Source organism: Mobula birostris, chromosome 4, assembly GCF_030028105.1.
Source record: "Mobula birostris isolate sMobBir1 chromosome 4, sMobBir1.hap1, whole genome shotgun sequence".
Lineage (NCBI taxonomy): Eukaryota > Metazoa > Chordata > Chondrichthyes > Myliobatiformes > Myliobatidae > Mobula > Mobula birostris.
In genome coordinates this window covers 43,386,427-43,404,651 of record NC_092373.1, presented here as the reverse complement: position 1 = coordinate 43,404,651, position 18,225 = coordinate 43,386,427, and the positions used below count along the sequence as shown (strand labels likewise).

The window sequence follows — 18,225 nt, the reverse complement described above, 5'->3', positions numbered from 1 at the left end:
TTTCTTCAAGTTACAAATTTAATCCTTCACTGTGGCAGCAATTCATTATCTGTATCTTCACTGCTTAGAGAGCAGTGCTTCATCTGGAGTTAGCAATTTATCCATTTTCAAAGATGATAAACACCTTAGCTCTTAGCTTTTTTTTTACTGATTATCAAATCTGGTACCTCACATTCTTTTTCTACAATGTTTGCACCATTCTCCTCTTTTAAGAAGAAGGTCTGAGAAATGGGAAAAAATTCTTCAGTTGGTGAATTCATCCTCTGTATGTGCTAAGCATAGGTTGATACAGTTTAAAGTAGTGCACAGGGCTCATATGTCCAAAGATAAACTATCTCGTTATTACTCTTATATTAATCCAATATGTGACAGATGTCATTTCGAGATAGCTTCTTTAACCCACATGTTTTGGTCATGTCCCTTGTTGGAGAAATATTGGAAAGATATTTTTGATATTATTTCAACGGTCCTAAACATAGACTTACAACCTCATCCAATTATTGCTATCTTTGGACTACCAATGATAGACTTAAATAATTTAACCTCTTCATCATGAAGGATGATTGCAATTCTTACTTTAATGGCTAGAAGGTCCATTTTGTTAAATTGGAAAGAGATTAACCCGCCTAAGGTATTTCATTGGTTTTCACAAACTATGGTGTGTTTGAATTTGGAGAAAATTAGAAGTGCAGTTTATGACCCTTCCATTAAGTTTGAAAAAACTTGGAGGCCATTCATTCAGCATTTTCACTTGATGTAATTTGATCATTTCCAAACTTGTTTTATCTCTCTGTACTGTTGTTGGAGGGGAATGGAGTCGTCGACACTAAGGTTTTCTTCTTTTCCATTTTTAAGTTGTTAGTTTTGCCCAAGTATTTTAGTTTAGTTGATTAATTTTGTTTTTCTTCGGGGATGGGGTTTGTTTTTTTTTTGGTTTTGTTTTTTTTCTTTTTCATGATTTTTTTTCAGTTTTATTTTGATTTGTATTATCCATTGTCAGTTCTACATGATTGGGAACTTTGTTAACTTACACTATTTGATTTTACAATTACTTTTCCTAAGTGTAACAATATTTCTCCTACTATTTGTATTATTGCTATGTTTTGTTTCTATACTTTGAAATTAATAAAAAGATTGAAAAAGAACAAGAAAGAAGAAGGTCATAAAATATTACTTAAACTTACAAACATCCTGTACATCCATACAGAGGCAATTTTTTTTGTCCCGACTTTCCTTAGTTACCTTCTTTATGTACTTATAAAACCTCTTTGGATTTTCTATGATTTTGGTTGCCAATATTTCCCCTAACCTCTCTTTACTTTTTAACCATCTCTCCAATTTGGATTCTATATTTTCTACACTTTTCCAGATTTTCTACTCCATTGAACTCTTAATGTATAATATATGCAAGAGTAATCAGCATGGATTCCAAAATGAATATCAGGTTTGATTAACCAAAGGACAATAGAAACAGAGACAGCAATACTCCAGTAGATATATGAGTGAATATCTAAAAAGATTTTGCATTACAGAATCATGTCGATGGTCAGAAGATGTCAAGTCGGGAACAAGCAGCAGAATAGATGGAAAGCAGGTTACAAATTGAAAATGAAAAGTCAAGGTTAAAGTTAACTAATGTAGACTGGGAAAGGGTAGAAGTTTTTCCACAAAAATTTGCTGCTGCTCATTACTCAGCAGCACATTGCTAATGTGAGGGCAAACTTATAATTACCCTGGGAAGACAGGTTTTCCCTTATCATATTCATAGTCATATTTTATTGATCCCGAGGGAAATTGGTTTTCCTTACAGTTGCACCATAAATAATAAATAGTAATAAAACCATAAGTAATTAAATAGTAATATGTAAATTATGCCAGGAAATAAGTCCAGGACTAGCCTATTGGCTCAGGGTGTCTGACCCTCCAAGGGAGGAGTTGTAAAGTTTGATGGCAACAGGCAGGAATGACTTCCTATGACACTCTGTGTTGTATCTCGGTGGAATGAGTCTCTGGCTGAATGTACTCCTGTGCCCAACCAGTACATTATGTAGTGGATGGGCGACATTGTCCAAGATCGCATGCGACTTGGACAGCATCCTCTTTTCAGACACCACCGTCAGAGAATCCAGTTCCATCCCCACAACATCACTGGCTTTACGAATGAATTTGTTGATTCTATTGGTGTCTGCTACCCTCAGCCTGCTGCCCCAGCACACAACAGCAAACATGATAGCACTGGCCACCACAGACTCATAGAACATCCTCAGCATCATCCCGCAGATGTTAAAGGACCTCAGTCTCCTCAGGAAATAGAGATGGCTCTGACCCTTCTTGTAGGTAGCCTCAGTGTTCTTTGACCAGTCCAGTTTATTGTCAATTCGTATCCCCAGGTATTTGTAATCTTCCACCATGTCCACACTGACCCCCTGGATGGAAACAGGGGTCACCGGTGCCTTAGTCCTCCTCAGGTCTACCACCAGCTCTTTAGTCTTTTTCACATTAAGCTGTAGATAATTCTCATGAGCAGTTAAAACAAATTAGATTTCTATTCCTTGACGTTTAGAAGAAAGAGGAGTGATCTTAAGATTCTGGATGGCATGAGAAGGTATGTTAAGCTGCTTCCAAGATAATTAGGGAGCATTTATTTTAAACAGAGACAAAGGAACACCATGCAGGAATAAATACTGTATAGGAGTATAGATGAGAATATATGGATAGATATTAATAAATGTGGAAGAAATGTGTGACAGACAAATAAACACGAACACATGGGTAGGAAAAAAAAACCATGTAATCCTTGGAAAATATGTTAACTTGGTATAAATCCTTGATTGCAATTCACTTTGAATACTGCGGGCTGATCCTATCTCAATGTTGTATCAGATGGCGTCAGCATACAACACTCCCTCGATCAGCATTTTCCAGATAGCTCACAAAAATGTCTTTTTCACTCTTTTACATCTGCTTTTCACCTTAAATGTGTTTCTGGGACTGTCAGAGACTGTGAATTGCTGTTGGGAGATCATTTAAGTGATCCATTACTTTGCTGTCTCTGAGAAGATTCCAGGAAGCGAGCGCGTACTCATACGGCCTTGATGCAAAGAAACTCCAAGACGGGTGCGAGCTGATGTTTGACTCCATTTCGCTGGTTAAAGCGTTAATTAATCGCCAATTAAAGCACTGAGGAAGATTGAGACATCGAAGCGAAAAGAGAAGGTGAGCTAGAGTTCCGCACCGACCGCTTTCCTTCTGATCGCTGCCGGAGAAGGAATGTGTGAGCAGCCTATTGCTGTGTGGCTTGCTGTGACAGGCAGGTAGGCCTCTCTGCCTTGTGTGGTGTCCCTCTCTTTTGATGAATGTCAGTGATATCGGGGGATGGTATCATGGTTCTGTGTTTATGGATTGGACTATTGCATTTACGGACTGTGGACTTTTTCAGACTTATGGTTTTTATGTTGTGTGCTCTTTATCGCCCGTTCCTTTTCCGTTTTGTTGTGCGAGAGGAGGGTGTTTACAGGTTGATCTTCCGTTGCGTCCTGTTAGCTTTTTTTGTTGGGGCGGGGGGAAGAGTTGTTTTATGGGGGGTGATGTTCCTGTTCCGTTTTGTGTAGGGTGAGGGGGTGAATGATTGGGATGCTATTCCTTTTTTGTGTGGGGGGTGGGGTTTGATGTTTCCCTCTGAACAACTTTCATGTTCTTTCTTTGTTTCCTGGCTATCTGGAGAAGACAAATTTTAGAGTTGTATATGGGTACATGCTTTGATGAACCTTTGAAATCAGAGACATTTTGCAAATTATATAACCTAGCTTTACAAAAATTATACCACAAGGTCCCAGGTTTGCAAAATTTATACCACAAGGGGAGGTTATAACTCTCAAGCTGAGACTTCTTAACTACTCAAACATTTTAAAACAGCATTAGTCACGGAGTAATACACCACAGAAACAGGGACTTTGACCCATCCAGTCTGTGCTAACCTGGTCTTCTGCCTCATCCCACGTACCTGCACCCAGTCCATTGATCTCCATGCCCCACTTATCCATGTACCTGTCCTACAACTGAACCTGCATCTACCACTTCTACTGGCAACTCCTTCCACAGTCACACAACCCTCTGATTACCTCAAACATTGTTTGGGAAAATATTTCCATTTACAGACAAGTCTCAAACAAGGGCCCACAAATCCAAGATGGTCACTAATAAATCCAGAGAGAATTCAAAAGGAACTTATTTAATCAGAGAGTGGTAGAATGTGGTATGTGATGTCAATGATGATGACTGAGGCAAACTAGTTAATGGGGTCAGGTGAACATGGGTGGTGGAGAACTAGATGATATCATCATAAAAATGCCCACCACTATTATAAATGTAGTTCCTAATCATGTCCACCAAAATAATTACAGGTATTCCATCACTTGTCGGTTCTTTAGAGCAAAGGTCAATCTTTGTATGCATTACCTTCTGAACTAGGTAGACACTGGTTGCCCTCTTGCTGGCAATTTCATCAACGGCAGTCCCTTCACGAACAAAGTAACTCACATCTGCAATATGCACTCCAACCTCCATGTTTCCTTTAAATAAATCATTAGAAATATTAACCAAATATACATTCTTCATAAATAATGAACATCGAAAATTTACTAAATGTATTTATAACCAATATATTTTGAATCAATGATTCAGTATTAAACGAAATAAGATTTCAAATCTTACCTAACCTAAAAACTTGCAGTGGCTTGTTTAAAACCAGCTCCTAAACATAAATCAGTACAGCACAGGAACTGATCTGTTGGCCTATGATGTCTGTGCCAACCATGAGGTCTATTTCCCTCAGTTCCCTGCCTGTTCATGAGCCTACTTAAATGCCTCCCAAAAAAAAATCAGAGCGTCACTGATTTTCAGTCATTAATTTTGTTGTATTTTTACCACTGGATTTCCAAATCTTGAACAAGTCCTAAATGATGAAATTATCCATAGCAACAAAATCAGTAACAAAGTGCAAATATTTAAATAACTACAACAATCTGCATCATTACTATAGCTTAAATACAGTAAAACATCTCAAGTTCAAGTTTAACGGTCTTTTAATTACACACAAAAATACAGCCAAATGAAACAGCATTCCTCCAAGCCCAAGGTGCAAATCACAGTACCAACAGTCACACACACAGCACATATAGCAGAAAACAGTCACAGAAAATAATATAGCCAAAGTCGCTGAGTCACATGGCCTGAAGATTGATGGGACATGGGATGTTGTCCTGGAGCCATAGTTCTGCAAGAACAAGCATGCAGCAGTTGCTCATCTCTTCCTCATTGCTGGTGCAGCCACAGACAAACACAATCCAGCTTGTCTTCCACCGAGTGAATACTGGAGGGCAGCACCAATGGGAGGGACCAGTTCCTAACCCAGTACCTACTCCATCCGAACCTCTGCTCTTACCCACTCCTGGGCGGCTGCAACAAGCGTCACCACGGCATCAAGGCCTGGTCCGCACAACAGCTGAGGCTTGGCAGCTCCCCCACCATCAGTGTCACCAATGAAGCAGTGAACAAGACTTGCTGTCTTTGTTACCTATGCCCAACAGGGTCTTACTATCACAATAAAAATATCCAAGGTAATCATTTGCACCCTTTATTGGACTGCGCACTGCCTCTGCACAACAATGGAAGACTACAAATCCTGGCAACAAGGTGGTATGCAACAAGTCCAGCTCCGTCACTATCCAGCGACTCACTGATGAGGTAGACCTGCAGTACCTGATGTTCTTAACATCCAGCAGTGTTTTGTGATTGATAAAAAGGCATCAAGGACAAACAATTACTGTACACCACTGGTTGGGTCGAGAGGGCACTGCGACCGAGTACACCATTACCTTACAGACTCTTAGCAATATTATCACGACCTCCACCTTACCCATTTTATCAAGAACTTTTATAAGAATGTTATCAGACAAAATTGGACACAAAAACAGCCACTTAAAGGTAATCTATTTAGGTGATAAAAATTGGATTATGAAGGAAGGATTTAATGAGTATCTTCGGAGAAGATGAAGAAAGTGCAAAAAGTTCAGGTTTTAGAAAATTTAGGATATGTTGGGATGACAGAGGTAGTGGACAGCTAAAGCAGTTATAGTGGTGGTCAATAAGCCTGAATTTAAGCATTGCATAATTCACAGAGGGTTGCTGAAAGGGAAGATAAATGCCTAAATAACTTCAGCACAGGAATGAGTAATAAAAAATAAGGCGTAGCTAAACAAAGGGCCTGGATAGATCAACAAGTGCAAGGGATTGTGATATTGTGAGTGAGTTCTGTGTTGAATTCCAATTAACACATGGTGAAAGGTAGGATGACCGAGAGTCCTGAAAAAGTCCATGCATTAAGTATGGGTAAAGACTTCAGTCAGACATACAGTGCGGTGTGGCCATCTTGGAGCTGGTAGCAGGCAGTTATGGATATGGAGAGGTTAAAATTTGAAAAGTTACCTCAAGAAAATGCAAAGGTACGAAATCATTCTAATTCAGCCTCACCAATGGCCAGACATCAGTGAGACTATGTGTGGCTCTGGTCACTCAACTATAGAAAAGATATCATTAAGCTGGAAAGGGTGTTGAAAAGATTCAGAATGATATTGCCAGGGTCAAAGGGCTTGAGTTATAAGGAGACACAGAATAGGCTAGCGTTGTTTTCCCTGTAGTGTAAGAAGCTGAGGGGTGACCTTACAGAAGTAAATAAAATCAATGAGCATGGCTTAAAAAAAGAGGGGAACATCTTAGGGAGACCTTAGGGGAGACTTTTGCACCTAGAAAGTGGTGGGTATATGGAATTTTTAAAATGATGTTTGGACGTCAATGGCATGTCAAATACTATTTGCCGTTTAAACTGATCATTTTGACCAAGAATAAAATTCTAATGGTTTTGAGAATCAATACACAAACACACACACACATACACACACGCACGCACACGGAACATTATTCAAATTTGCTGCTACTTCCAATCCTGTAATATACTTTGATTTAAGTATCTAAGAAAAACAGTAGGTTTCTGTTAACCAATAGGATTGCTATCAATAGCAATTGACCAGGCTTATGGATTTTTATGGGTAGTTTAATCTTAGATCCATTAGATTTTGAGACCATTGAGCCAGCAGTGCTTTGGGTTGCTTTCCCTTGTTTCTCCATTGTCATGAATCCAATGATGGAGCATATTTAAGCAGCAGCATCATCCAATATTATTACTTGATTCCAATGGAACAGCATGAACTTCGTCAGACTTCCAAGTTCTCAGGAAAGGAAATATACCCACTGGGTTTAGAGTACGTTAGATCATCCACATAATGCAGCCCACTGCAATCAAAACTAAGAAATAGCTACTGGATGAACAGTAATTAATCCTTTAAAATTAAATGACTTAAATTTTAAAATTTAATTTTTAACTGCATGTGTTCTTTAGTATTCTAAGTTTTACAACTAATTTTAATTTCGAAAAGGATTTTTGAAAATGCATCTTGGTTGATTGGTGAACAAGGTCATCCATAAACATTCAATTTCAGTAACAGCTTTAACAGCTTGTGAACTTGGGGATTTTTGTCTTAAACTTGCCAAGCCAATGTCTATGAGTTCTCTGATAAAGGATCATTTGATAGGAATCACTACCCTTTTGCCTCAAGTAAAGAAAAGTAAGCATCTAACTAATTTTAAGATTTTGTCAAATAGCAGAAGTTTAACAGATTCAAGATTGTAAGACATGAGGCCATTATCTATAACTACCAGCACAATATTACTAGGCAAGACACAGGGCAAGAAGTCAACAACATCAATAACTAACAGGATATCATCTTCATGTTGTGACAAATTCTACCCTCTGACTCATTGTTGGCAATCATGCAGGAAATCAACTAACTTGTAATGACATGCAATCATAGCGGCTGGACCATTCATCATTTGTCAGCATGGAAATAGAAGTAATTTTTCTCTGAACCTGCCCAAGACAAATGGAATATTTTCCTTCATATATCATCAGACAAGAGCCAAACTACTAAACTACCTTCATTCACAATATTAACCCAGGAAAGATATGAATCAGTAACTATCTGAAACAATAACAGACTGATTATGACTTTGCTAAGGCACACCTAAAATGTCACATATCTAGGCTTACAGATGGTGACTGACCTGCTATCCATTTCTTTGATCTTATATTTTGCATTTCAGGTTAATTTCATCTAATATATTTCCTTTTTAGTTTCATTTACACATTCGCAATGCAGAATCTTCTGCGCTAATGGTGATCTCTAAAAGGCAGCTTATGCAAAATAAGCAAGGCATGCAGAGCTTTTCCCATTCTTCTTCTAGTCCTGATTTTAAAAAATATTCCATGCATCTTCAAGCAAGATCATTATAAATGTAAGTTTCCTAGAGATGGAAGGGAAAGACAAACTTTACTTCTATCAAACCAACTGAAAGCTTATTTCACTGACAAGTTACGTTAGTATTTTCATAAATAGATATTTTTAATCACTAATGCTTAGAAGAGATGAGACACTTGTTCTATTCCTGTTTTTATAACTTTGTATAATGTTTCATAAAGAAATATAACAACAGATTTTCATCAAATAATTTCTAAGACAAGGGTTCCCAACCTTTTTTATGCCATGGACCCCTGCCATTAACTGAGGGGTCTGTGGACCCCAGGCTGGGAACCCCTGTTACAAGATAAAGCTAACAAAAAGAACATACCATCAGGGAGTTCACGGCAAGATAATGCATCATCCAAATCTCTTGCAGTTACTGGATCAATTGTGAATATGCATTCATTCCTGTCAAGAAAATCAAATTATAAATCTTCTTGTAGAAACTATTAATTTTCTGATGAAAACTATGTAGGAATCTCTTGGATTGCTGATTCTGTTTTGAAGTTCCAAAAGATCCCAAGATCCAATTCAGAAGACCATTACCAAACAAAATCCAATTCCAAACCACTTAAAACATTATTAAGACTACATATAAAAGAAGTGTTTAGAAGTGCATCTCAAAGACAGAAAGAGGGACAGAGGCACAGAAAGAATCAGAGAAAGTTAAAGTTAAAAGACTTGGCAGCAAAAAGCATAGTTGCCGATGCTGGAATAATTGGAACATAAAAAGCCAAGAAGTGGAGGAGCTCAGATAACATGCAAGGTTAAATAGTTGAAGATCAATGAGCGTAGATTTACAAATATAGATCAGCATTTTAAAATTGGAACATAGTGTAACTGGGAGATAGGGATAATCAAGCAAAGTGACAATAGCTACATGAGAATGAGTCTGAGCACAGACACAGCAGAGTTTGAATGTCCTCAGATTTACGGAGAGTAAACTAAGGATAGGTATCCTGGAGAGTCCCGAGCCCTAAATAAATAGACGACTGTTAGAGAACAGGTGAGCTGAGACAACAGTCAAGTTAAGTGGCACTTTGAAAGCAGAAATTGATAATCATGGTGCTGCCGTAGTTCATCCTCAGTTAGAAATTATACCAAAGTTTGAAAAGATTTGGAAATGAAGTTCACACCTAGGATTGAAGACACTGTCAGTAATTAGTTTGAAGAAATTCCTGCTCAATTAATATTTAACTTTGACGAAACAAAGATGGAGTTGATATATGTGAAAATGAAATGGCATTGGATGTCACAGTATACCTGGAAATTATTGGATCAGATCCTGCAGGTAAATGCCAGCAGTTCCACTTGCAAGCGCAGTCATGGAGAGCGTTTTGATTGGTTGCATTACCGCCTGATATGAAAGCTCCAATGTAAAGGATCGAAAAAAGCTTCAGAGGGTTGTAGCCTCAGCCAGGGTGGGGCACTAAACTCCCCACCATTGAGGATATCTTCCTAAGGAAGCAGCATCTATCACTGAGTATCCTAACCATCCAGGGCATGCCCTCTTCTCATTACTACCATCAGGGAGGAGACGCAGGAAACTGAAGACACACTCAACATTTTAGAAACAGCTTCCTCCCCTCTGCTACCAGATTTCTGAGTGATTTATTAACACCTGATTTGGCAGATTTTTCACAATTGTCTTCCACTGAAGCACAAAGTAGCAGAAATTCTCCAGCACTGGCACTGATCATTGCCTATATAATACACTCAGTGATCATTTTATTAGGTACCTCCTGTACCTAATAAAGTGGCCATTGAGTGTGTGCTCATGGTTTTCTACTCCTGTAGCCTATTCACTCAAGGTTTGACGTGTTGTGCAGAGATGATGATCTACAGACCACTGTTGCAACGTGTGATTATTTGACTTACTATAGCCTTCCTGTCAACCTGAACCAGTTTGGCCATTTTACTCTGTCCTCTGTCATTAACAAGGCATTTTTGCCCACAGAACTGCCACTAATAGGATGTTGTTTTCAATTTTTGCACCATTCTCTGTAAACTCCATACCTCCATCCACTGTAAACTGTTGTGCATAAAAATCCCAGGAGATCAGTAATTGCTTACATAGTCATATCACCCCATCTAGCACGAACAATTATTCCACAAAGTCACTTAGATCACAATTCTTCCCCATTCTGATGCTTGGTCTGAGCAACAACTGGCCCACTTGACAATGTTGGCATGTTTTTATGCATTGAGTTACTGTGACATGATAGGCCGATTAGATACTTGTCAGTGTGCTGATGTACCTAACAAGTGGCCACTGAGGGTAATCGGTATAGGATGTTTCCATTTGTTTAAAAGCACAGTAAGTAAGAACAATGGTTGCGAAAGAATTTGGTTACAACCACATTACACATTTTGTGACTGAATTTTGGTTAAATGATTTTAAACAAACATTCTGAGACGAGGGCCAGTGGTTTGCAAGGTTTTGAGCAGGAGGGGTGGCTTCTAAATTTGTTTACTGAGGAGGATGGTTAGTATAGATTTAAAAGGAGAACAGTGCCTGAGGAAAGGTAACCTTTAACAATGTCAGCAAATATGGGCTGCAGTTTAATATAGTTAAGAGAAAGGGAGCAGGAGGTAGATTTTGTAGTTATGGTAAGCTCAAAGGGAGCTTAGAGGGAGGACAGGAGAGAAATGAGAGAAATCTATAATTTCAGCTTTAGGCAAATTACAAGTCTACCGGAACCAATTTATAATCTCGTGATTCTGCACTCTGTGGATGTTTTAATTTATGCTTCCTCACTGCACTGCTGTAATGAATTGAACATTACAGGAAGAAAGCAGGATGAGGTCCTACAAGCTGAATTTAGGGAGCTAGGAGATAAATTAAAGAGTAGGACCTCAAAGGTAATCATTTCGGGATTATTACCAGTTCCACATGCTAGCCAGAGTTGGAATGGTAGGATAGCTAGAATGAATATGTGGCTTGAGCAGTGGTGCAGGAGGGTGGGTTTCAAATTCTTGGGGCATTGGAACCACTTCTGGGGGAGTTGGGACCAGTACCGTCGGACGGTCTACATCTGGGCAGGGCAGGGATCAGTCGTAGGGACACACATAAAAGTTGCTGGTGAACGCAGCAGGCCAGGCAGCATCTATAGGAATAGGTACAGTCGACGTTTTAGGTCGAGACCCTTCGTCCCGACTGCTGCGTTCACCAGCAACTTTTATGTGTGTTGCTTGAAATTCCAGCATCTGCAGATTTCCTTGTGTTCAGTCCTAGGGAGATTGTTTGCTAGTGCTGTTGGGGAGGCTTTAAACTAATATGGCAGGGGGATGGGAACCCACCCAGAAAAGAAGAGGGTAGCGATGCGGAGACCAAAGCTGGAGTTAGTGAAGAAAAAAGTAAGAGTAGAGAACATAAAAGTAAAAAGTAAAAAGCAAAAATCACATAGGTCACTAGGTTCTAAAAGGACAATGAGTATAAGGGCACTTTATCTAAATGCCCGTAATATTAAAAACAAGGTTAGTGAACTTGTGGTACCAAGGCATGTGATTTAGCGGCCATTACAGAAATCCGGTTGCAAAGTGGAGATGCCTGGGAATTAAATATCCAAGGGTATCAGCTAATACGGAAAGACAGGCAGGAAGGCAGAGGAGGTGGAGTGGTACTCTTGATTAGGGATGAGATCAGGGTGATTGTGAGAGACGATATAAGATCTACAAAGCAGAATGTTGAGTCCATCTGGATAGAGATTAAGAACAGTAAAGGGAAAAAAAATCACTGGTGAGTGTTGTCTGTGGGCCACCTAATAAAAATATTGCAGTGACAGAGGCGATTAACCAAGAAATAACTGAGGCTTGAAAGAACGGAACAGCAGTTGTCATGGGGGATTTTAACTTCCACATAGATTGGGTGAATCAGGTTGGTCAAGGAAGTCTTGAGGAGGACTTCATTGAATGCATCCTTGAGCAGCATGTTAGTGAACCTACAAGAGAAAATGCTGTCTTAGATCTAGTCCTGTGTAATGACACAGGTAAGATTAACGATCTTGTAGTCAGGGATCCTCTTGGAAAGAGTGATCATGGTATGACTGAATTTTGCATTCGGATGGAGGATGAAATAGTTAGATCTAAAACTAGTGTATTATGCTTGAACAAGGGAGACTACAACAGGATGAGTGAGGAATTGGCTAATGTGGATGGGCCACTTGGTAGGACAGTTGAGGAACAGTGGAATACTTTCAAAGAGATTTTTCCACAGTGCTCAACAAAAGTATATTCCAGTCAAAAGTAAGGACATTAAGTGTGGGGAGAGTCAGCCTTAGATAACTAAGGAAATATACGACAGTATCAAATTAAAAGCTCGTGTACAAAGTTCGCAAAGAGTAGTGGGAGACTGGAGCAGTGGGAAAACTTTAAAAAGCAACAGAAAACAACTAAACAAGAAATAAGGAAAGGGAAGATAGAGTGCAGCAGTAAATTAGCACAAAATACAAAAACATTGCAAAAATTTTTATAAATATATAAAGCGGAAGAGGATGGCTAAAGTCAACGTAGGTCCCTTGGAAGACGAGAAGCGGAAATTGCTATTGAGTGATAAGGAAATGGCTGAGGCATTGAAAGACTATTTTCTGTCGGTCTTCACGGTGCAGGACACGTCTAATATGCCGAAGAGGATGTCATGGACGAAGTGGGAGGTGGGGACCTCGATAAATCACTGTCACTAAAGATGAGCAAACTAGAGGGCCTGAAGATAGATAAGTCCCCTGGTCCTGATGGGATGCATCCCAGGGTGCTGAAGGAATTGGCGTAGGTTATAGTAGACACGTTGGTAATCATTTATCAAAACTCTCTAGACCCTGGCCAGGTCCCAGTAGGCTGGAAGACAGCAAATGTCACACCAATTTTTAAAAAGGATGTAGGCAAAAGACAGGCAACTATAGGCCAGTTAGCTTAACATCTGTAGTACTGCAAATGCGTGAAGCTGTCATTAAGGAAGAGATAGCGAAGCATTTAGAAAGGTGTAGTTCCATTAGACAGACACAGCATGGATTCAGAAAGGGCAACTCCTGTTTGATAAACTCACTGAAGTTCTTTGAGGACATAATGAGTGCAGTGGATAGGTGGAACAAGTGGATGTCATATACTTGGATTTCCAGAAGGCGTTCGATAAGGTGCCGCACAAGTGACTTATAAATGCATGGAGTCGGAGGAAGTGTATTGGCATGGATATCCGATTGGTTAACCGACAGAAGGCAGAGAGTTGGTATAAATGGGTGTTTCTCCGGTTGGCAGTCTGTGGTGAGTGGGGTGCCGCAGGGTTCGGTGCTGGGCCCACAGCTGTTTACCATTTACATTGATGATTTGAAGAGGGGACTGAGTGTAGCATAGTAAAATTCGCTGATGACACTAAACTGAGTGGAAAAGCAAATTGTACAGAGGATGTGGAGAGTCTGCAGAGGGATATAGATAGGTTAAGTGAGTGGGCCAAGGTCTGGTAGATGGAATACAACGTTGATAAATGTGAGATCATGCACTTTGGAGGGAATAATAGAAGAGCACATTATTATTTAAATGGTGAAAGATTGCAGCATACTGTTGTACAGAGGGACTTGGGAGTGCTTGTGCAAGAATCGCAAAAAGTTGGCTTGCAGGTACAACAGGTTATTAAGAAGGTAAATGGAATGTTGGCCTTCATTGCTAGAGGGATTAAATTCAAGAGCAGGGAGGTCATGCTGCAACTACACAGGGTGCTGGTGAGACCGCACCTGGAGTACTGTGTGCAGTTCTGGTCTCCATACTTGAGGAAGGATATACTGGCTTTGGAGGCAGTGCAGAGGAGGTTCACTAGGTTGATTCCAGGGATGAAGGAGTTAACCTATGAGGAGAGATTGAGTTGCCTGGGACTATACTCTCTGGAGTTCAGAAGAATGAGAAGGGATCTTATAGAAACATACAAAATTTTGAAAGGGATAGATAAGATAAAAGTATGAAAGTTGTTTCCATCGGTACGTGAGACTAGAGCTAGGGGACATTGCCTCAAGATTCAGGGGAGGAGATTTAGGACGGAGATATATATGTTTTTCACTGAACCTTGATACATGTAACAATAATAAGCAAATATACCAAATAAATTTCTTTCAAGGATGCCCAAACATCTCTAACAGAATGCATAAATCTAAGCATAGATTAGCTAACTAAATACAAAGTTAAAATTTATTCTGAACAGACATTCACCGTAAATCTTTACGGTCTCTAAGTTCTTCACGTGGGATCGTCCATGGTCGAGATTTTGGTAGACATTCCAGAACTTCAGCAGGGAAATCCGAGAAATCCACATCATATTCTATAAGGATGCCTTCAGTTTCAGGTTCAATTTCACCAGCTTGCCCCAGACTTCTGGTCAAACGCCTATTACAGAGAAACATAATACAACTCAATTTGTGAAAAACTTTGACATTTTATATGTTATTTCCAAGCCATTTTTAATCCTTAACAGATTTGCCACTAAGACCTGCCAAACTGATTTTAAATTCTGTCTAAAGACTAAATATTATATTTTATGATTATATCAAATAATACAGCGCCAATTAGATTTAATAACATTGACTGCAAAAACAAAAAATACACATTGAATGTTTTGCAGTTAAGTTGAGCACTGAACCACTGCAACAAATAGCAGGATCTCAAGGGAAGTAAGATGGAGAAATTCAGAAAGGGATTAAAGGTTAAGGCAAGAAAACCAAATATGGAGCTCATGTTCCACAACAATTATAGGGTACAGGTGAAGGGTCTTGGCGCAAAATGTCGACTATTTATTCCATTGATGCTGACTGACTTGCTAAGTTCCTCCAGCACTTTGCGTGTGTTGCTCAGGATTCCCAGAATCTGCAGAATCTCTTGTGTCTATAATTATAGGTGCTATTTACTCTTTTTTAAAGCCACTTATACAAAGCCATGATTGGAAAAATTGCCTTTGAAAGCTAGAGAGGTGGATATAGGCAAAGCCAAGCAGGGTTCAACATGAGGGTACAAATTTTAGATATGCTATATTGGTGAATCACAACACTTTGTAGATCAATAAACAGACAAAGATTTTGATTTGACTAATTAAATAATTTTGAATAGAAAAATGAATACCAGCAGTAATAAGTATTTTGTTCACACATATCAATAAGGAAAGGATAACAATTTGGTCTGATCTATATAGTCAGTTTTTGAAGCACTTTGCTAACATACAGTAACTTATAGTGAGGCGGACTGCCCAGCACTGATCTACACACAGAATTCATACATGCAATCTTCGAAGACTGCTTAAATTGGGCAAACAATTTCACAGACTAGCCAAGCATCAGCACACTCAACAGCCTCACTTCCAGCTGATAATCACAACTTCTCTATCACATTCCTATGTGGTTGCATTCAATCCCACCAGAAGAACTCGTCCATAATGAATACAGGAAAATGAGAAGCAGGCTTTGATTGGTCTATATTATTAACTTTAGACACCATGACTACTCATGGAATTAGACTACCACAAGTGAGGAATCCTATTGCTAGTTACCAACCCTTAGCAGATGAGTTAATGCTCCAACATATTGAATATCATTTGGAAGAAGCACTGTAGAGAAATAGAGCGGAGGACTTCAAAATCTGTCACCAAATGTAGCTCAATTGCATTGTCACTCGTTGAGGTGGCAAAATTTCTGATGGGCTTAGTTGTCAGAGTCTCGGTCTTGCCATTTATAGACAGTGATGGTCCATATCACTGTACTGACACAAATAGATCTGCCTATGATAGTAACAATAGAGGACAGCATCCCAAGAGATGGGGCCTAGTTTTTACAAGAAGAAATTCTACATTGCACTGTGCATTACTGCCACTCCGACAAAGAGGACAAATTTTAAAAGGATCCACAACTTAAAATTTGAGTAAAATGCAACACCATCACAAAAACAAGCAAACCTGTGGCTTGCATAAAAACACTGCTATTACTATCGAATCAGGGGACCACCTTTGGTTTACTGATAAGTGTAGAGGTGCCAGATAGAATAATTAAGAATTTACTGGTTGATTATTGAGATAAAAAGAGCTTATCTCCGATGAAAGTAGAAGAGGATGGACTTGCTGGGATTTGGAGAAATGATATAACTAAAATGTAAGGTTCTGAGGAACATGAGAGTGTAGACGGTGGATGGTGAGAGGGGATTTCTCTTCTCTACATGCTCTAGATCTAGTCTAAGAGACACTAAAGACTGCTAGGAGGAATTTCTTCAGCTAAAGAGTTCTTAATCTGTGGAATTTTTCTTGCACAGAAAGTTATGGATATTTTGCTAATCAAGGTCAAGTCTAAGACTGATAGATATGTAAACCTAAAGGAAGCAAGAAATAGAGTCAGGCAGGAAAAGCAAAGATGATCAGCCACGATCTTTTTTAATGGCAGAGCCACATGGTCTTCCCCGACTTTTTTTTTGTCCTTGCTGGAAAATATAAATATAAGCATCAAAAAAATAATAAGATGCCAAACTATCAAGGCCAAAGCAGAAGACTATATCTCAAAATTACAGCAGAGACCTGCAGCCTTGCCATACCAAGACTGTGGAGCATTAAACATCTGAAAGGAAAGAAGGAAGTTCTTTGGACATTCCTATCATTGGTGATGGCAGAAATAGAAATTAGTGTAATCAACTGAAGTAATTATAACCGCCTTCCTTCAGAAATACTAAATGGGTGATTATTTTGCTTCCCCCTAAGGTCCAAACCATCAGGGAAGCCAATCTTTTATCAATTCAATTCACTCCAAATAATTCAGGTAAAAACATTGTGCGCTGATGATTAAAGATACATGGCTAGATCACACTCCATTAAAGATTTAGTCTGAAGACCGATGTTGCCACACTCAAGCCAAATGTTCCATTCCAGTACTGATATAGCACTGCTATTGTGTCAGTAAAGTGAAACATATGTCCTATTCACTAAATTCAGAAAATACTGTCCACCTTCAATCATCAGCAAAATGATGGAAGATGTTTCTAAATCACACTACCCACCAAAAATCTACTTACCAATGAACTCTTCTGGTTCACAAGTACAACTAATCTAAGACTTCACTATAGTCTTTGTCCAAACATAGACAAAAGAACCACTTTCCTGAAAGACTTCAATACTCCATGATATTCAAAGCAGCCTTTGGCTATGTGTAACATCAACATGCCCTTGGAAAGGCAAGTACCACAGAGCAGTATGGAAGAAGGGCATTTGGCCCATTCAGCCCATACCAGGGCCAATCTAGCTACTCCCATTCCTACACCCTCTCTGCATAGTCCTACAACCTAATTTTTTCAAGTACATACACAGCTCCCTTCTGAATGCTACAATTGAATGTGCTTCTTCTACATTCTCAGACAGTGTATTCTTAACCTTAAGCACCTACTGTTGGTCAAAAAATCATATTCAATCTCTCGGTTCTATTGCTTATCACCTTCATGCTCTAGCTTCCATCAAGAAAACCGCTGTCAAAGATGATGGCAGTAGAGTTATGGGAACTCTGTTGTCTCTAAGTTTCCTTTCAAATCACAGGCCATATTAATCTATATATAAATTACAATTTCTTTGCCTTCACTGGGCTAAAAGGCTGAAATTCCCAACCTACTGTGGAGCTAACCACTTTAGGTCTGTATATTTTCAAGGCAGCAGTTCACAGCTACTTTTTATGCATTCCGCTATTGTTCTACCTTGTACTACTTTAATGCACTGTTGTTATGAATTGATCTGCATGAACAGCATGCAAGACAAGATTTTCACTGTACTTCAGTAACAGTGATGACAATAAACCAACTCACTGAGGCAAAAATA

General features: G+C 39.2%; 1 protein-coding gene across 2 annotated transcripts in view; it reads right to left on the bottom strand.

Annotated features, from left to right (window-relative positions):
- dis3l2 (DIS3 like 3'-5' exoribonuclease 2) overlaps positions 1–18,225 on the bottom strand; it is a 344,361-nt gene that overhangs the window by 215,070 nt on the left and 111,066 nt on the right. For both annotated transcript variants that reach the window (XM_072255278.1, XM_072255279.1), the window contains 3 exons: positions 14,607–14,780; positions 8,743–8,822; positions 4,459–4,571 (listed from right to left, as the gene is read on the bottom strand). In XM_072255278.1, the coding sequence (XP_072111379.1) occupies positions 4,459–4,571; positions 8,743–8,822; positions 14,607–14,780 (367 nt within the window). The remainder of the gene's footprint in view (positions 1–4,458; positions 4,572–8,742; positions 8,823–14,606; positions 14,781–18,225) is intronic.